The following is a 20813-nucleotide window of genomic DNA, read 5'->3' as shown; positions in this document are numbered from 1 at the left end:
GATAGTGAAACTTTAAGGACAAATTTTATTGTAGAAATAAAATATTGTGAGGTACTTGATTGTTTTATCATACTTTACCAGCAAATAAAGTTTTTCAGGAGATGAAAATAACCTTTTTAAGAGGACAAGGATGGTGTTGTCACATATATAAATTTCTAAGAATTGAAGATATATAGGTGTCATACTTATTATCATGAAGGTGAAATTGAACTCATTCATAAAGAAAGTGTATGTTGGCAATTGGTTTAAAAGGCTTTATAGTATGGCCACCATAAGAGATAGAGCTAATCGTTATTAATGAAACATTTACATCAACATTTTGTTTATAACAAATAAGTGTATTTTAAATACAATACTTATTTATTTAAAAACTATAATAAGATATGTATAATATATTTTTATTTATTTGCAATAATAAATAATTTGTTGTTGTATTTAAAATCTGTATAATATTTCCAATGATACTATCTTTGAAACATTTGAAACATTGGAACAACAGAAAAAAGAGCTAAATATATATCCTTAGGATGTTAACGGATCAGATACGGATAATATCTATATGTAATCTGACTTACAAAAAAAATCTGACCTGTAACCCACTCGTTACCTACACGGATATATATTTAAAAAATATTTATGAATTCTAAAATACCTGTAAAAAATTAAAAAATATATATTTTATTCATTTTTAAATAAAATTACAAAAAATATATATAATATAATATAAAATAAGTCAAATAAAAATATAATTTTAATTTTAATTAAATTTAACTTAATAAAATATAAATTAATTTTTAATTAAATTTAATTTCAAAAATAAAAATTAATATTTTTTTATCACGGATAATAAATATCTGCGGATATAACTATTTATCACAGATTTTATTCACAAATATTTGTACCCGCAAATTATTTTATAGGTATGAATATCCATAACTATCTATATTTATACGTTTTTTCATTTTTCATTTTCTTAATTAAAATGATATCATTTTAAACTACTATTTAAAATATAAATTCTTAAGACTTTTTTTATCTTAATCTATAGTCAGAATATAAATTTAAACAAGATTGATCTAATTTAAAACGGAAATCTAATTAAAAATACATAAATAAAATTAAATTATACATGTTTTTTATAATTAATATTTATTTACCAATAACTTTATGTATCATTGTCAAATAAATAATTAAAATATTTCATAGATTGAAAGTAAATCTTTTATATCTATTGTAAGTTCTTTTATTATCTCCCATTATTTGTGCAAGTAAATCCTGTAATAATATTTTATTTAAGTAATACATGTAATATTTTTTATTAAAAAAAATTTAAAAATAATTAAAAAGCGTAAGAAATTCAAAACTAACAAATATTTTATTAAAACAAAAAAAAAACATAATATTTAGATTCCTAATAACACTTTTAATTTTCTTTAGAAATATTAGTTAGATTTTGTAATTCAGCAGCTTCTTTATGTGTATTTTTTTTTCTGATAATATGTTTAGACGGAAAGACAAGAAATTATTTGTACCTTTTTCACGAGTTAAAGTAACATTTTTCTCATAGTTATATTTAAAATTTGTAATCATGATACTTCTTGTCACGTGTGTTCTTTTCATATAATTTAAGTACATAATTTAAAAAAAATCATGACACGACTTTTGCTTAAGTATTACATTAAGTTAAATTTTGTTTAAATTAATAATTTTCTGTTTTTTAATCATTATGGTAAGTGTTTTTAAGGCTGGCTTAATCCTTAATCGCTTATTTTATTTTGTTTGAAAGAGCAAAGCATGTTACCTATTTTAGAAATAAATTAAGATAGATATTTATAATTTTGTGGTAGAAATATTCCTTAATTAGTTTTATTGTGTAATTGAGACTGTAATGGAAGAAGCAAATTGCAGTGCCACGATTGTGAATATGTCATCATGCCTACGTCTTTTCACTTCCACAATGCCTTCTGTGTAATAAATAAACTATTCTTAGTCAACTTATATGGATTATTTTCTTTCATCTTAAATATATAAAAGAACCCAATGTATACCAACTTAAGGATTTGGTGATATTAATTTTTCTTTTAAAATATTAATTTATTTTTTTTATTTACATTTAATTAAATTTTAAGAGACTATAATAAACTTAGGTACTTTTATTTTATGTGTGTTAAAAGAAATTTTCTAAATTTTTATATTTTTTTAATTGAGATACAGAAAATAAAAAAAAAATCATGAATTTGGTTATTTTTAATAGAATTTGTTATAAAATTATTTTCAAATTTTTATAATTTTTAATTGAGTATATATCATCAATTAAAATAATGTTCGTTTCATTTTGAAATCTCAGATAAAGTATTATAAATTTAGACAAATAAAAGAATAAAATTATAAAATCTTAATTATATTAATAACAAATAATTATTTTATTATATAAATTAAATCTAACCTACTTAATATTGATCTCATAAACATATAAACACTTTTTTATACACAAATTCTAAATCTTTATATGAAATTTTTAATTCTTTAACTATTTTAACATAAGATTTGTATTAAGAAAAGATATTTAAAAGGATTAAGAAATTAAGTTTATGTTTAAAACCAAACTTTTTGGTTGTTTTATTTATGTTTAGATTCTAAAATATTTTTTGATGACTAGATACCTCCAAATAACATAGATATCTATTATGCATATGAATAATAAAGATAAAACACAAAAGTAATAAGAAAATATATTATATTACACAAAGAAAGCCATAAAGAATATAGGTACCTTACATCTAATTCTAATATAATGGAAGTTTAGTTAATTCTACACACCTAGAATACAAATGGATATCAAAATGGTGGAATGGATGAAGGAAAATGAAGCTTTTGAGTCTTGGAATCTATGCATGTGTGTTGGCCTATGGTGTATTCCCATAACAGAAAACTCCTTATTTTGTCTAATTCTCAATATTTTAACCACTCTTAAAAAGTGTTTTGTCGTTGGGTGAGCATGGCCTTTTACTAGACGGAAGATTGTTCTTTTTCACTGGGTGTGACAATATCGTTATTGGACAAGTAGATAGTATTTTCATTGAACAAGTGGGTGAGTGGTTGGGCGAGAATGTCTTAATAGGAAACCCTCTACTCTTCTCCAATCTTCCACTTTCCTACTATCGACAATTAATCTCCACACTGATAAGATATTGTCTGCTTTGAGACAAGCTCTATTGGATTTGCTTTTGGTATCACTCCAAAAAACCTCTTATCAATGAAGATATCTTATGTGTATATAAATTCATGTCCATATCTTATTTTATCTGATGTGAGACTTTTGTACCCAGTTTTTAAAAGTTAAATTTGCTTATTTCATCTAACCAGAAATGACATATCCATTGAGAAAAGAGACTAGAATTCTTTGAAAGGAGAAATTAATATAAGTGTAGCCTATTGGTTTTATTTGAACACATGTCTTTTCTAAGAAAAGATATAATGTAATGCAAATTATGCTAAAAACGTCTAATTGACCACACTTATAAATCATAGATCAATTTAAATTAATTTTGCATTTCAACTGAATGGTACAACATTAGTTCCATCACAAGTTAACAATTACTCCACAAACATTGTCCAATATTTCATCCATTTATTACAATCTTATTATCATCAGAAATTAGTATGAATATAATTTTTTACAAACTTTTCTTTATCTCAAAGTTAAAGTTTCAAGAAAGTGAACTCCAATATAATAATTTTTGTGAATAATTTTACTAAAGAAAGGAACGAAACTATATAAAGTAAAGGAAACTTACTTTATTTGGATTTCTGATAAAAAAAAAATATCCTAATCTACACAAATAACTTCTTAATTGATGAAGAATATATCTGACGTAATATTAAGCTTTTGTAGAGTAATATAAGTGATGAAAAAGATAGTAATACAATCTTACTAGAATATAGAAAAAACGACAGTGCAATCTGTTGAAAGAAAAAGCATATTCAGTATAATTTAAATTGGAAAAGTGATTAGTGAGATATAGGAATAGGACCACAATTATTTAATATATATATATAAGTAAGCAAAGAAAGAAGAAGTCTCAAATCCATGATGAATAACCTAATCCGGACCCATTTCCCTAGGCTAATTAAAAATAGAAGCAAGTTGATTGTATTGAGTTAAGATTGTGGATATGTACAAAAACAGGCATAAACTTATAAATATGTTATATGCTAGTTATGACAACAAAGGTTGTGCCCTTGTGGTCCACCAACATTAAACCACCATTTTCATATTATTATTTAGTACAATTAAAAGACTAAACTCTTAGGTGGTCCCTATTTCTTTAAACAATGCTCTTATTACTTTTCCTTTTTCTATTAAGAGAGACAAAATCCTAACAATACTTTCTTGCATGCTCAATCCATTCTCACTATAAAATTATACAAAGATATTTCTAGAATAAAAAAGTTAAATAAATAACAACTAACTTTTTTATTACTTATATTGAGTCAATTAATAATTGATTTATAGATATGAGGTCTCTATTAATAATAATCCCCTTTTTGGGCCAAAGTTAAAGTAAAACCTACCCTTCATTTTTGGGGGTTGCTATCTTCACCTTCCCATTTCTTTCCTCTACCTCCCCAATTTTTTGTTCTTTTTTTTATTATAAAAATATCTTTTTTGATTTACTTTTTTGACTTTTATATTTTTTTACTTTTTTTATTTTAATGTTATTTCATAGTCTCCATCTCTCTCATTGAATAAGATTTGTCTCTTCTTCCAGCTCCGTGACACCTCTCCAAGACTGAGATCCATGGCATCGGCAGCGCCGCTACCTGAGAGGATGACTTTTGAGAGCGTCGGAGAGAGAGCCTTAGAGACTTCGAGGGCGGAGACGCTCCAGGAACATGAGAGGAACTCCATGGGCTTAGAAGGAGGTTGACATCAACCAGGAGCAATTGCTCGAGGTCTTTCGTTCCTTCGACCGCGACGGCAACGACTACATCACGGCGTCGGAGCTCGCCGGCTCCATGGCAAAGATGGGCCATCCCCTCTCCTGCAACGAGCTCACTCTATGATGGCCGAGACCGACAGCAACAATGACGGTGTCATTAGCTTCAACGAGTTCGTCACCCTCATGGCCAAATCTATTGCCGATTTTCTCGGCCTCCATGTCATCTAGAACCTCCTCTCCCTTTTTCTTCATCTTTTTCTTTTGTAACTTTTTTAGGCTGCATTCGCTTGACTTCCTTATATATATATATATATATATATATATATATATATATATATATATATATATATATATATATATATATATGGAGATTCTTGTTGTTTTTTAATAAGAAAAAATTACAAATAAGTTTGCAATTTTTTTTCTCTTTATTTGACACGAATTTTCTTACACTTTCAAGATGCTGCATCGTGGAATCTCGTGATGTTATGAGAAAATGTAGAAGATGAGATTATGTCAATGAATTAGTGTCCCCTGTTTTTTTTTTTTTTGGTGTCTTTTGTCCCAGTTTTTCAAGCTGATCTTTTTCTTCGATTTATTCTACAGGGGACCTATACTCTCTAGTTGGTAATTCGATCAATCGAGTAAATTTGGTAACTTCTAACAGTGTACAAGTGAGTTGACAAGGAGCTGATATAGATTTACTCTTTTACCTTAAATGGAAGTTAACATTCGTTTTTGCTTTAAACGGATGTTAACATCCGTTTTTACCTTGAACGGATGTTGACATCCGTTTTTACCTTAAATGGATGCTAACATCTGTTTTTACCTATGTTGACATTGCTTAGGAAAGTTTTACGGAATAGTATCTAGTCATTTATGCACTTACTTTTGCAATTAAAGCTTTGATAGATACCACCACCTTCAAGCAAGGTTGTGATGATTGAACTTTGTTTTTTCGGTAAAATTTTAACTTTAAAAATAAATCTTTACTAAAAGGATAAAATAGAAATAAAAAAATAGAGTGATGGGTAAAAAAGAAAGGGGAGGTGGAGGGAGCAAATGGGGAGGTGTAGAGAGCAATCCCCTCCATTTTTTATTTTTCTGGTCTGTTAGGTTTATTGGGCCTGTTCTGCCTTTTTATAAAAGATAGTATTTTTCTTATTACACCCCCAACATTTCTTAGTTCACCTCCTATTTTCAGAATGACATTTTACCTTTTATGAAAGTGTGACTTCTAGATTACCTAGATTTTCAGAATGCACGGCTCGCATTCTACAACAAAGTTACCAAAACGTATATAATAATTTCCAGAATAAACTCTTTTTAAACACAATCTAAAACAGGTTTTTATCCGCAATGTGTTTTCAATCAAATATAAATAAAATATTGAAATTGATTTGATTTAAAAATAAAAAGTAAACAATAAATATCTTTATTTATAAGCTTCTTTCACATGAATATATAATCAGTTTAATATTTATAAAGATAATACGAAAAGTAGTTAATTTGAAATCGAGAAGAAAGAAATGTTAGCGTAAGAAGAACAATTTAAATAATCAAAAGAAGTTTTTAAAAGCCCTAAAAACCTTCCCAACAGTTAAGCCATGAGTCTGAATTAGAAAGGATGAAAACCATGCCACTGTTTCAAATTAAGGAAAAAATACTATACAAGGATATCTGAATAGAAGAAGGAAAAAGCTGGCATTGAATTTTTCTTTATACAATGAAAGATTGAAAAGAGGATTAAGAGTTTCAGGAGATTTTTTAATCCTCCACTACTGATATAATGGAAGCGTTATGAACAGAAAACTGAGCTCACATGAAGTGAAGGTTAACATGTGATGCAATAGAAGAAAATTATAAGATGAAGTTCAGATTTCTAATAATAAGAAAAGGATCCTTCAAAAGTTACTCGAATGTTATAAATGCCACATGTCTATGGGAAATGGTTCAAAAGTTTGAACAAAAGTCACAGCTGTTTCTTATACCAAAATAAGAATAATATAGAAGCATTTGGCTTTGCCCTTTGGTGGGGTGTTTTGCTTTTATGTCTCCAACTGAATACTGAGCCTAAATAGCTCAAAGCATCCACCCTGGAATAAAGCCACTCACTTGTTGAGCTGGAGTTGTTGCAGTTATCTGATCTGAAGCGACAACATTGTACCTGTAATCAGGACTGAACAAAAGGGACACATTACAATGTAGATCAGATAACAGTACTGTTCAAATAAACATTTTCTAATCACATATGTTACCCAATCTGCAAGGTGGGATTGCATTCCAGTGGCTGGAAGAAGCCCTGAGACTGAGAATTCTGTGGACCACCATATTGCATACTTTGATCACCCGCTTCCCATGATTGCCTGTAGTGATTTCTTGAGTTGATTTCTTCCAGCTGCCAACAAGTAGTAGTCATCAATCATGTCCATCAGGGACCTTAATGTGAATTTATGTTACACAACCAATCTTTTTAGGAGGTAGAAGCACATGGTGGATAATGGTACACTATTACCTTCATTGTCAAGGATCTGTTTGCTTCTACCAACATCTGCTCCTGCAACAAAAACAATAGCAATACCTTCAAATTATTACAATCCATAGAGTTGCTTTATTCCTTTGATAAGGTCAAACAAGGTACCTTGTTTTGAAGATCAGCCAACTGATCCAGCATGAATTGTGTCTGCGATTTGATGTTTCAGCCAGTGCCAGGTAACAAACAAGAGTCACAATATTAAGCTTTTCTTATGGAAATTTCACACGAGGATAGAATTAGAAGTACACAATAAATCATATATATAATGAGGCACACACAATATGTATAAGTTTCGTATTACAAAAAGAAGAATGTGTTACTGACGACTTCTTCACATCTAAAAATGTCCAAAATCTTTAATGAATCGATTCTATTGCATTGATTTTCACTTTTCTATAATGCAATTCCATTTTCAGAATGTTTGGAAGTACCAATTCAGCATAATCTTTTCAGCTGATAAAAAATTCATGGCACATCATGTCATTATAGGCCTTTAGCATATACAGTGAATGATGCACTGGCCATGATATCAGAAAAAAAAATGTCATAGCAAAATACTCACGAAAACGTGTTAAATCAAGCGGAGGAACGTTAAGCTTCTGCAACTACTGATACAAAACTACGTTAATGAATTTAGGACCAACTCAAGTAAAATTCTTTGTAAAACATTCTACGGGAGAAAGAATGAAAAAAAAAAAAAACAAAAAACTTGTACGAAATATAAAACTGGCCTGGATGATTTTCACTTCATGTATAATCTCATTTTAGTGTTAATTTTTATAAAAGATGACTTTCACTTCATGAACAATGTAGTTTATAATTTTCTGATTTGCTTATCTTTTTATGAAAAACTAACATGCTTAAATTATCCATCATTACCTTGGTGGACCTCACTTGCTTTAGAGAAGAATCCAATTGCCGTTCAAGCTGCTCAAGTTCTTTGGTATTCAGTGGACCCAAGTCTTCCCCTAGAAGGTTTCTGCAGTCAAAGTAATTGACTCTTGTCATTGGATATACAAACTAATCTCGAACAAACATGATAAAAATATTTCATGACTAATGAAATGTTCACAAGAAATACGCAGAAAGTTAGTATTATTTTAACATGAATCATTTCATTACATGTCTTCTAAATACTATCCTGTTAAATTCACCTTTGGGTTCTTTGAAGTGATTCAAATCTTGCTTTCAGCTTCAAGTATTCACGGTAGCTGCTCTGCTACAAATGAAAAATAATAAGAATTAGAAGATGTCACAGTAACAGAAAAACTATATACATATATGTATGCATATATTGCACGTTATATATTTATTTATATATTACAGTTTCCCATAATTATTTAAATTGTATGCCAATAAACAGCTAAAGCAGTTCCTATATACCTCGAGCTCTTTAGCAGGTTTGCTAACTTCCACTGCTCCATAACTGCATTTCTGGTACCTTTCAAGTGTTTTGAGCATGCTGATTTCAAGGTGGACAAGGAAAAAGGAAACATTTAATTTGATGATGATGGCATGGATAACCATACATAAGCCACTATTACTAAAAGGATGTCAATTAATCAACATTATATATCTTGTGTTTTGCCTCTTTACTATTTGTCCTTGTGTATCTTGAAAGTAACATTTGAAGTAGATGGATTTTGTGAACACAAATCTTTCAAACCAGAAGCTGACTACAAAAATATACTGACCAGGTTTTAGAGAATGCTGCATACAGTGGAAAAAATAGTTAGCAGCATTTGCATTTATATAAGCTAACCAAACTGTAGTACATGATATATACAGTTAATAGTAGGGCATGCGAATTATTATATATATTAGGCCACAGAAAGCAGAATTAATGAATTGAAGCTTTTAATTAATGCTAGAAATAGTAGAGCAAAGCAAAGATCAGAAAGAAAAAAGGACATTATAGATTGGAAACATTGAATTATCCATGTCTCTGAAGAACAAGTAACTAACACTCTTGTTTTGTTTGGTGTTAAATGGAAGTTAGAAAATATCTTAACAAATTCCACTCAGATAATACAATAAATTTAAATAAAATCCATTTTGTGAAAAAATCAAGTTTTCTGAACTAGTAAATTTAATATTGTTTGCAAGAGCTACTATATGTATATATATTGGTCTTAGACCTGAATATTCGTAAACAAAGTATGTAATATTACACCACAAAAGTTTGTAGGTTAAGTTTAAAGTTTACATGTTTGCGTTCTCCTTCATTTAGTATCGTGAGTATTCTTTTTTAAATAAAAACTGAGAAAAACTAAAAGAAGTCAAATGGCTAAACATAAATAATAACACTTGTTATATCCATCTCCTAAATATCAAGTTAAAAAGGTGACCAGAATAAAACTTGTTCAAGATTATTTATTTTAATATCTTTAACAAGAGCTTTTTCACCGAAAATCTTATTCTTAAGTATGAATCTAAGTTTATATAAGATAAAAATAGTTTAACATATTTTTCGTGGAATTTAATGAAACATGTTAACAACATTCTACAAGTCTAAGATATAAGTTCTCTATGTAAATGTTAAAAATCTGGACAATACATTGGACTAGAAGACCTTTGGGAGTAAGAAAAGATTATATGCTAATTAATTGTGCATGAGTAAAAGTTCTTTGTCCACTACTTCAAATTACTTTGTGAATTCTCATATAAATGTTGAGATGTATAATAGTAAACTTGGAGCTAAGTGTTTAACAGAGGTAGACATTTATATAAACACAAAGACATGTGTGCATGAAGTTGTAGCAATAGTCACACAAAATTTAGCCCTAGATAATCACTACTTTTCTAGATACATTGCATCGATCCACAGTAAACCAGCTATCCCTTCGTGATTTTTCGTTCAATCTGAGTTCTGTTCATCTCATTCTCAACTTATATCTATACACATTCTACATCCTAATCTACAAACATCTCAAGCTTTTAGTTAGTATTTGTATATATTTAATATTCTTGTTAACACATTGTACCCAAAGCAATAAATGTCTTAATAAACTGTCCTAAGCAGTACTGTTCTGTTGTTAGGATGACTTATGTCTACGTCAATCATTGGTAGATTCATAAGAAATCAAATTTCCTTTCTAAAATGTAACAGAAGAAGTAAGCAGAATGTCTCCCCAAATGTTTTTTTTTCTACCAAATAAACACAGAATCACATTGTTTTTCATTATGTGAAAGAAAAAATGAAGAGAAACGCAGGAAAGATAGATGAAATTTTCAATTTCATGTTTATCTCTTATATTTCCTTTTTACCATAATGAGACAAAGATATTTTCGTTCGGACTTAATATATTTTCATCTCTAAATATTTCAAAATTTTAAAAATTCAGTCTTTAATTTAAATTTTGGATTTGAAGACAAAAATAAAAAAGTTAAAGGACGAAAATTTAGAAAACGGATCAAACAGTTTTTAACCAAAAAGTAAAAACAATTATGAAACTAAAAAGTATACAATCTTTTACAATAAGTAAAATGAACCCACTTGCATAGTTATACATGTATTTCGAGGTATTATATATCCTATTTGTTTATTTGTTATTTCATTTTTCAACTTACATTTCGAGGAATTAGAAAGCATAAGGGACTAAGATACATAAATAAAGTATCACGTAAGTGTGCTCATGAGACTAAATTAAAATAATAATAAGATAAATGGTGAAAAATTAAAAAAAAATAGAAATGTGACTTTTGCATGGAAGTAAAAAAAAAATGACATGATAACCAACAATTTTTCATATACTCATATACAATTATCTTTACATTCTCACTCCTCCTCAAAGTAGAAAAGCTGATACTGTTGATTTTTTTCCAAATGAAAACAGATATTAATTTCAAAGAATAGTTTTTGTGAAAATTAAACCACTGCATGATAATGGTTTCATAGGACTACCGGTTTAGTTGAAGTAGTTACACAGAACATGTCATGACGCTACTTATAACCATAACCGGTCTGCAACGAAAATTACTTAGTTAAGGAGAAAACTGAAACAGAAAGATCTCGATCTCATTTCTGAGAAAAAGCCAGACTTGAAGGAAAAAAGTTAACACTGAATTTGACAAAAATAAAACCTAGTAAACCATCATCCAATAAGCATACAATGTACAAAAAATATTATATATTCACCAGATCATGTGCAAAATCACTAGATCTGATAAATCTACCATCCCTTACAGCAAAAATGAGATTAAAACTGAAGTGTGATTTGTCCAGCTTACAGTAACATAAACGAAGGCAGAAAATGACATAATAATAAAATTTGATTATAGAAGTAGAGAGAAAGATATATAAAAAAGTAAGAGAAGGAAGTAGATCTGAAATAGGAAAAGAAAGATGAACACATACATACTGCATACCTAGTGCTGCTGCAGAACTCATAAAGTTTGCCACGGTTGGAGAAGATGATGAGGGCAACCTCAGCATCACAGAGAACAGATAGCTCATAGGCTTTCTTGAGAAGGCCATTTCTCCTCTTTGCAAAGGTGACTTGCCTGTTTATCTTGTTCTCTATCCTCTTCAACTCCACTCTTCCCCTCCCCATATCCTTATTATTCTCCAACCTCACTCCTTCTACTTGTAAATTTTTTTTCCTTTTTTTCACTCAATTTTTCTATTTTAGTACAACACCTATCCCTTTCTCCACTTTTCTTGTTTTTTCTTCTCTTTCCTCTTCCTCCTCTCGTGCCCCTGGTGATCCCTCTTTCTTCGCTCAGTTGCAAGTGCAACCAAATTTGTGAAAAGCAAGAGAAAGTTTAACACTTTCAACTTCAAACTTGGAACCCTAGAAAGAGAGAGAAGGGAAAGTGTTGTGTGAGTTTTGTGTTGTCTTGTGTTGTATTTCTATATATCTATCTGTACTCTTCAACTTGCCTTTTTATCCTCAGGATTTTCCATCTCCACCAGAAAATTTGAGTGCAGCTTAGGGTTGGACTTCTTTCCAGTTTCATGTAACTTTCTCTTTCCCATGATTTTCCATGTTAACGTATTTCTGGAAAACAAATACATCCCCCACACGCACCCCACGCGCGTCTCACCCACTCCACTCTTCTTCCCAACACTGGCGCGTCGTGACAGCTGTCTTATGTCTTGATGTTACTTACAAATAGGATAATATAACATTTTTCACACATTCATCTTTCTTATTACATTACTTTACCTCTCCTCGTCTCTAATAATTTATTGTATTTGGAATCAAAATCTCTGTCATTTTCCACTGTCTTAGCAAGACTATCAGAACGTCGTCACATACCTTAAAATGGATTCCACACGTGTCACCTTTTCACTGGCTCATATTCACTGTACTATCATGCATAATTTCAAGCTTTGCACTCCTTAAAATGGCAGAATCTTTCAAAAATATAACAGATCAGTGGCTGCTACTCATAATTAAACAGACTTGAAAAATTCAATACAAACATATATATTGTATTTACGTGGTTCAAATTTGAAAGTGACCACTGAGATATTTTTTCTGTACGTTATTAATTAGGCTGGCAATAGGTACATCCTCGAAGTTTACTACAGTGTCCTCTGTGTTCTGTAAAAAAAAAAATATATAAACATCTTTAATAAAATGCGGTAGTAAATTAATTAATTATCTGAATATATTTTATTAATTATTATAATTTAAGTTGATAGTTATGTTACATATGATTAGATAATTTTCGAGGATATATATCCTAAGTATTTATTAGTTGCTTTCATTGAAAATGAAAGCCATTGTTATCTTGTATTAGCACCATGAAAAATAAGATGTGATATTAAAGTTTACGATTTCTAGCACCTACCTACCTACTACCTATGCCACTTTCTTGATTACAAGAGACTATTTAGAAATCTTTGTTTATATAAAATAGCTTCTAAAATGGAATATTATATTTGTACACAATGCTTTCTAATTAAAAGAAAAGAGATATGATATTACGTGGTGATGTTAAAACTTGCAAATTGTTCTATCTTAGTATATTGGATATGGATATAGCTGCGCAATACTATTATAGCACGGCAAAGATTCAAGATTTTTGAACAAACCATTCTCGTACTAATTTTTGCCTTGTGTTTCCTTATTTTTTGTTGAACTTGCCTTTACAATACGTACACACATGCTTAATGTAATATTGTTTCTCATATCATACACGGAAATTGACTACGTACAAAACCACTTTTATGATGAATACAAAAAAACTTCCAAGGTAGGAGAATCATGCATACATACAATCTCTTAAAGCCAATTAATGATACATTTATGGGGAAAATTATTATTTTTTTGGCTAATTATCAATTTGAAGCTAGACAGAAGGGCCTTATTGGTTAGGTGTAATCAGTTCTTTGATCTTGACATCTCTATATTCATAACAAAAAGCCAACACTTAGATCCTAAAATGGAACTTAAGTAATTTTACATTGTTGCTTCATTCTCATGAAATGCCCAGATAAAAATCAAATAGATGATTATTTCACTAAGGTAAGTAAATATAATATAACATTAAGTGTGTCATTCTTTTTTTTATATATATAATATTTTTTTTCTGTTCTTATCTATATGTTTGAAAGAGTTGGATTAGGTTGTGTAAGAATCGATAGATTCATAGGTTATTGCATTCCAAACAAGGAAGATAAACATGTTACATCTTGTTTTTGTTTTCGTGGCCGAAGAAAGTGCTCCACTTTATTGCTTTCTTTCTTCTTTGACAATGATTTGAAATTCAGGTACCGTTTTCGCATTTTGAGACCAACACAGAAGAAAAAACAAATTCGTACATTATTATATCATGCCAAGGCTGCTTTACACGTGCTCTTGAACAAAGTTGAAATGTTATAAAAAAATTTAACTCTAGGAACGTTGAATTTTTTTTTTAATTCATTATTAGGAACTATAAAAATATATTTAGTTCTTCAATTTAGGAATGATTTGGGAGTATGTAATGTTGGATCTATCATTAACGAGGTTCATTGGAAGATATAGCACTTATAAGATCTGAGTCAAATTACCTTTAGTGAAAACATTCTTAACCAACTACAATCAATAGTTCTTTGTATTGTCGTTCATTTTAACGGAAAGGGTTAAATATGTTTTTAGTCCCTATACTTTGGGGCGATTTTGGTTTTAGTCCCTCCTTCAAACTAAGGTACAATTTAGTCTTTCAACTTTAGAAAACTCTGGTTTTAGTCATTTTTACCAAATTTTTTTAACTTTATTTGTTGTTTCAATGTTAACTGAGAATTTGGTAAAAAAGACTAAAACGAGAGTTTTCTAAAACCAAAATTGTCCCAAAGTATAGGGACTAAAAACATATTTAACCCTAACGGAGAATGTTTATCTGAAATTCTTTCCTGGAAAAACATTCGATATAAGAACTATTATAACTGAGTACCAAGACAAACCAACGACTTTGATACCACTGTTAAATTTACAGAAAAAAAATTCACTAAACAAATATAACATCACTCTCTACTCAAATCCTTATAATAATAAATTAATGAATCTTCAACTTTATATAATATTTTATTTCTCGTTTATAATCCATTCGAGACTTAAACACTTAAAATCCTAACAATCATAAGATATAAGTATTGCATAAAAAAAATGAATTTTGATATTATAAGAATGGTTTGATTGGATGTGTAACTGTAAGGAAAGAAAGAAGATGGATTGATTGTGATGAATTTGCAACGGAGGGGAGAGTGAAGAAGAAGAGTAGTAGCAGGTGACAGAAAGTTGATTGATGGAAAAGCCTGCTACAATGCAACGACGTCGTACGTGGTACGTGTCGTGAGGGGAGAAGAGGAGCACCGAGTCATGGGATTTTGTGTGGGTGAGCGTGAAGAAGACGCGTGCCGTGAAAAGAAAACCAATTCTGCACTTGCACATTCCATCACTCATTCATTCCATCCAATCATCATCTTCAATTTCACTTCAATAAATAAATAAATAAATAAATAATAAACATATTTCTATTTTTTACCTTCTTTTTAAATTCCAAAATGCCATTTCCATACCCTAAAATAGTATGCATTAAAGTGAACAGAAAACATTTAAAAAAGATAAAAGCGAAAAAGGAGAAAGGGATACTTTTGCTGCGAAAACAAAAAAAAAAAAAACAAATTCATGCTAAAAAAGTGAAGTAAATAACATGATATAGATGATTATGCAGTCGTTTTTAGGATCAAAACATGGGTGGGTGATGTTATTAATGAAAGATGAAGAAGAAAAAATTTTGATTTGTGAAAATAAATAAGTTAGTAAATTAGATAAGATTAAATTTGTATAGCAGTATGAGAGTAAGTGGGATATGATTAGACGGAAGAAAAGGAAAAGCTGTGATGCAGAAAAATGTATTGAGGTTCTCCATGCGTGGCAAGGCATGACATTTTGGATCTGTGGTAGAGCTTTCTACAAATGCACCTAAACCAAAACTATTTATCCAAGTTAGCTTTGAATTAAAAGGAGGAATGAATAAACGATTGCTTGCAAAACTGGAATTGCCAAAAGCTTCTTGAAAGACTGAACCCAGAATGGTTAGAATCCAGTAGTCATTAAGGTGCATGCAGTAGAATTTTCATGCACTATAGATCTAATAATAATGTGTACTTTGTATTAATTTCAGAAACCATTCACATGTTTTCGAATATAACATTTGTGTTGGCTTTAAGTCTTTAACCATTTGATTGAACAGCCTAGACTACAAAGCATCAACCTATCACTCATTTTCGTAACGAATATATCATAGCTTATGGTCCCATTCCAAAAGCTTTCCATGGTTTTCGCACTTTGCCACCATTCTAATATAAAATGCAGAAAGACAAAAACATTGTTAAGCACTTTATCCTTAACAAACACCAAAAATCCATATATAGCTCCGCAAGTGCTCATGGAATATTGAACAAATATTCTACCCTTTGGAAATGGATGATTAAAGCTTCTGTTTTTCTTATGAGAGAGGATAATTCTTTCTTCATAATACATGTCACATCACAAAACAATTTCTTTTATTTTTCATAACATCCTCATCACAATTAGTTTAACTGCTGAAAATTTTAACTGTAAGTCTAAGTTTTTTATATAAAAATACAAAATTGAACTGTATATAAAAAGTAAAGACTCATTAATTTATTAATTTAAGATTTTAAATAAAAAATAATATAAAATAAATTTAAATATTTTTATAAAAATATTAATCTAAATTTTATAATAGTTGAAAGTAAAAAAAAATCACAATATTTTTCTTTCACGGAATATCATTTATTGGACCTTGTTGTTTTATGATAAAATTACAGGTATTTGATACACAGTTGGGCCATACAATGTGGTTGGCTAGGGTGTTACTTCCTCCACCTCTCCACTTCCAACCTCTATCCCACAATTTTTTTGATTTTTTTTTAAAAATACGAAAATAACCTTTCTTTATTTATCCTTTCTATTTTTATTCATTTATTTTTTCTAGGCACCTACACCCCCACCCATCTCTTACGGATTCCATTTCTTCTTTTCTTTCCGTTTCAGTTCTTGTTCTCTCCTATTTTCAATTCATGTCTTCTCATTTTTTTTTGTCTTTTTTTTTCTTTAATTATATTATACCTAATTATTTTTTTTCCTTTTTTCCCAAGAAAATCCCAAACAATAAAAAGGAAACAAAAAGTTTAATCATCCGGTACCAAAAAAAAAACAAAAAGCCATCATTTTCTTAAATAGAAAATGAAAAGTACGAATTTTAAAACTGGAACAGCTGCTTCTTCCCTGCATTGGAAAGCTGGAAAACAAAGAGCCATCATCTTTCTTCCTCACACAAACACCTTCAACCTTGCAAAAGGGTATTTATACATTATAGGCAGAGGAAACACACCTCACATCAAGATATTTTTCAAACAAAAAAAATTCATGTGTAGAAAAGTTGAATCATCCTGTACCACGTAAGTTTTCTAACGCAGTATATGCTCAAGTTTAAGAAGTCCATGAGGCTTTGGAATGCAAGGACAACGTTTTGGGTGCCGTGACGGAAGAGTTCAAAAGAAATGAGATGAGGGAGGAGAGAAGGACTGACGAGGAAGAGTTGGGCCATGAGAACGCTGTGAAAAAATATAGGTTCGTACAACGAATGTTGAGATCCGTTTCGTTTCTCTAAGAAGGTTGACATCCGTTTATTGAAGGGTAAAAATGAGATGAGGAGGTGCAGGAGTACTCTGTGGGGGTGTAGGGAGTAACTCCCGGTTGGCTATTTCGGACTGGACTTCATCTTCTTTAGGAACGTGGGCTTCAAGGCTTACTTCCATAAATTCTTCCTGCATCCTTTTAAATTCTTATATTTTAATTTGTGTAATTTAAAATAGATTTAAATCCTTAATTGGTCCCCATGTTAGGAGGAAAGTTTCAGTTTAGTACCCGTTTTTAAAAGTGTATACATTGGGTGCCCATGTTTTGCAATTTGTGTCAATTTAGTGAATTAATGACACTTCAAACAAGTTTGTAACAGCAATTGGAAGGTGTCCAAACATTCAAACAGTTAATAAACATGTTGCAACTCAAAATCACTTGTCCACTTGCAATTTTCAAGCCAAATTGATGATTCAAAGGGACTAAATTGACACAAATTGCATGGGGACCCAATGTATACACTTTTAAAAGCGGGTACTAAACTGAAAATTTCTTCTTAACATGGGGACCAATTAAGGATTTAAGTCTTTAAAATATAAAATTTAAAATTTAAAACGTATTTTTTGAATTTCAGAATATATAATATAAAATATACCTTTTTGTATTCTAAAAAATAAAATACAATAAATTATATTTTGGATTGTATTGTATTTCAAATTATATAATTTTTGTATTTCAAATTATATAATTTGAAATGTATTTTTTGTTTTGTATTCTGAAATTTCATCATTTTTAAAGCAGTACATTCTAAAATATAAAATTTTGTGAATGCGCATAAGAAATGGCCAAAAGTTTATCTTACAACTTCAGATTGGAAATTTGTTTTGATTGCCATATCACTATAAATTTGTTCAAAATTTTGTTTTCATAAAAAATTATAAATATGTCAGTATATACTTTCAAATAATTTTTACTATAATAACGTTCCTGCTTTTAAACATGAATATAGTTTTAACATAGGACTCGTTGTTATTATATATCTTCAGTCCTTTATATTACAAATTCAAGAATATCAATTAAAGTAATTTAACAAGTAAACTATTATACTAATATATTTTCATAAAATTGAGAGTAGATAGTGAAAAAATATGAAAATGAAGTAATTAATGTATATTTCTTATAGAAGTATAAAAGTTATTTTTGTATAAATAAATTGTTACACTTCATGTATCTTTTTTTAATACTCATTCTTTAACAAATTTATTAATGTTTTTCTCAACATTTTCAATCCATTGAATTTATTAATTTTTTCTCTTTCTAATATTTTACTTAAATTAAGTAAAACCTAAGTAATGATTATGAAAAAAAGACATTTGACATATAATTTTTTTTCATTTATTTGATATTATTTTTATTAAAAAATATAGAAATTTATTTTTTTATAATTATTTTACTCTTATATTATATCTCAAATAAATGTAAAAATGTATATCAAATAACTGTAAAAAAAAGTGTGTCATTACATCTTAACTATTATTGTTATAATTCATTAATAACAAGTTTACACCCTTCAAAGCATCCATTGAAGTAGGCAACATTCATCCCAAAAACGATACTAAAGATGGATGGAGACGATGAACTTATTTAATCAACAAGCTGCATAATCATACGAAAGTTCATCCAAATATATCATCAAAACAAGAAGTTTTAACATGACTTTGCGTGCCTTCATTTGGCATGACACATTTGCTAAACTGGTTAACATAATCTGCAAAACTCATCAGTGGTTCATCAAAGTCCCATAATCCAAACCATAAGCCATCATCCACCAAAGTGTCCGGCCACGTGGATGAGAAACCCTCGTGCATGGAAGGAACGGTATTATTGTATTGGTCATCTATTGTTGGGTTCATCAAACCAATTTCTTGTAGCTTACTATTTTGTGTCTCAAACGATTTTGTTCCGTTCATGGTATCCTTGTGGCACATGATGCTTTTCAAATCACACTTCTCAGGTTGTTGTTGTTGTTCCTTCTGTCGCCTTTGTAGCTTCTTGTGTTTGGATTTCTCCCTCTTCCCGAAGTGCGTTCTCCAGTAGTTCTTGATCTCGTTATCTGTTCTACCTGGCAAGTACTTTGCTATCGTAGACCACCTGTGTTATTTTGAAACTCCCATTAATATAATAACGAGTTTGAGTATTTGATAAAAAGGAGAATATATATATATATATGGTGTTTGTGAATTACTTGTTACCCAAAATTGCATGTAGTTCCATAATGGTTCCTTCTTCCAAAGGTGTTAATTGACCTTTCTTCAGACCAGGCTTCAAATAATTTACCCATCTTAACCTGCAGCTTTTGCCACTCCTATTTAATCCTAAAATTCAATTCAGTTATATATGAATCAGCAAGGTAGAACACAGAAAAAGGGTAGAACGTGGTGCAAGTCATGATATATATATAAATGAAAGTGTAATAGTTATACATATACCTGTAAACTTTGCCACGGAACTCCACCTACCTTCCCCATACAAGCTAACATATTCACTTAGCAACTTGTCTTCTTCACCAGTCCAAGGGCCTTTCTTCCACCCTTTTTCTGTAGCCAGGCAACCCATCATAGCTACCATTATTTCACACGATCCTACGTATACATCTGCGGTTTCTATTACACATATATGCTTCATTTATACCATATCGTAGCGGGCCATCTTAATAATTATCATTGAGAACTTTGGAATTGATTTTTCCTGTGTTTATTGTGATGTCAGCTTTATATCCACGTTTGTTTCAGTCTTAAACATGGTTGTTCACAGGTTCATACCTTCCCAGTGAGAATGGGGCAAGTGGATCAATGAAATCTTAAGCACAGAATATATATATATATATATATATATATATATATATATATATATATATATATATATATATATATATATATAATAATAATAATAATAATCATGTACAAGTTTTCCAGCTAGCTAAAGTAGAACGGTTCATCATATGCACAACATAATCTTTAATCAAGACAAAACAAATGAAATAAAAAGAAACTGGAGTGCATATCGTGTTCCCTTTGAAAGTGGCTTTTGATGCAATGCTACTCTAACAGGTGTATGATTGATTACCTATTAATCCTTATTTAAGGATATAGATTACATGTAGATTGATTATTTATTTTGTTTTGTTTTGGTTGTTTTTACCAACCTTGATGTTGTGTGCTTTAAAGTTGT

The 20813-nt window shown here is 29.7% G+C and overlaps 2 protein-coding genes across 3 annotated transcripts; both read right to left on the bottom strand.

The window, feature by feature from the left end:
- Positions 1-6625: 6625 nt before the first annotated feature.
- LOC106758886 (developmental protein SEPALLATA 1) lies at positions 6626-12484 on the bottom strand. Of its 2 annotated transcripts, none has more exons than XM_022780045.1 (8): positions 11848-12484; positions 8863-8941; positions 8634-8698; positions 8359-8458; positions 7585-7626; positions 7459-7500; positions 7202-7341; positions 6626-7122 (listed from the first exon to the last, which is right to left on the bottom strand). In XM_022780045.1, exons 1-8 carry the CDS (start codon positions 12030-12032, stop codon positions 7026-7028), a joined length of 750 nt encoding a protein of 249 aa, XP_022635766.1. In that variant the 5' UTR covers positions 12033-12484; the 3' UTR covers positions 6626-7025. The 2 variants fall into 2 exon arrangements, with proteins under 2 accessions (XP_022635766.1, XP_014497371.1); XM_014641885.2 differs by having other exon boundaries at positions 8634-8695; positions 11848-12481.
- Positions 12485-19211: 6727 nt separating this feature from the next.
- Positions 19212-20301, bottom strand: LOC106758485 (myb-related protein 340). Its single transcript, XM_014641404.2, has 3 exons — positions 20072-20301; positions 19828-19957; positions 19212-19733 (listed from the first exon to the last, which is right to left on the bottom strand). The coding sequence occupies exons 1-3, from the start codon at positions 20265-20267 to the stop codon at positions 19259-19261; spliced, it is 801 nt and encodes a 266-aa protein (XP_014496890.2). The 5' UTR covers positions 20268-20301; the 3' UTR covers positions 19212-19258.
- Between the last annotated feature and the right edge of the window lie 512 nt (positions 20302-20813).

Source organism: Vigna radiata, chromosome 4 (genome assembly GCF_000741045.1).
Source record: "Vigna radiata var. radiata cultivar VC1973A chromosome 4, Vradiata_ver6, whole genome shotgun sequence".
Lineage (NCBI taxonomy): Eukaryota > Viridiplantae > Streptophyta > Magnoliopsida > Fabales > Fabaceae > Vigna > Vigna radiata.
Note: the sequence above shows the minus strand (reverse complement) of the source record. Positions and strands in the feature narration are given on the sequence as shown.

Excerpts from the sequence above, each read along its gene's own strand:
- LOC106758485 (XM_014641404.2), bottom strand. The coding sequence starts at position 20,267 with ATGAAGCATATATGTGTAATAGAAACCGCAGATGTATACGTAGGATCG. Across the intron at positions 19,958-20,071 it reads TTCCGTGGCAAAGTTTACAG|GATTAAATAGGAGTGGCAAA; the intron begins GTATATGTATAA and ends ATTGAATTTTAG. Across the intron at positions 19,734-19,827 it reads CATGCAATTTTGGGTAACAA|GTGGTCTACGATAGCAAAGT; the intron begins GTAATTCACAAA and ends AAAATAACACAG.
- LOC106758886 (XM_022780045.1), bottom strand. The coding sequence starts at position 12,032 with ATGGGGAGGGGAAGAGTGGAGTTGAAGAGGATAGAGAACAAGATAAAC. Across the intron at positions 8,459-8,633 it reads TCACTTCAAAGAACCCAAAG|AAACCTTCTAGGGGAAGACT; the intron begins GTGAATTTAACA and ends CTTTGACTGCAG. Across the intron at positions 7,501-7,584 it reads TGGCTGATCTTCAAAACAAG|GAGCAGATGTTGGTAGAAGC; the intron begins GTACCTTGTTTG and ends TTTTTGTTGCAG.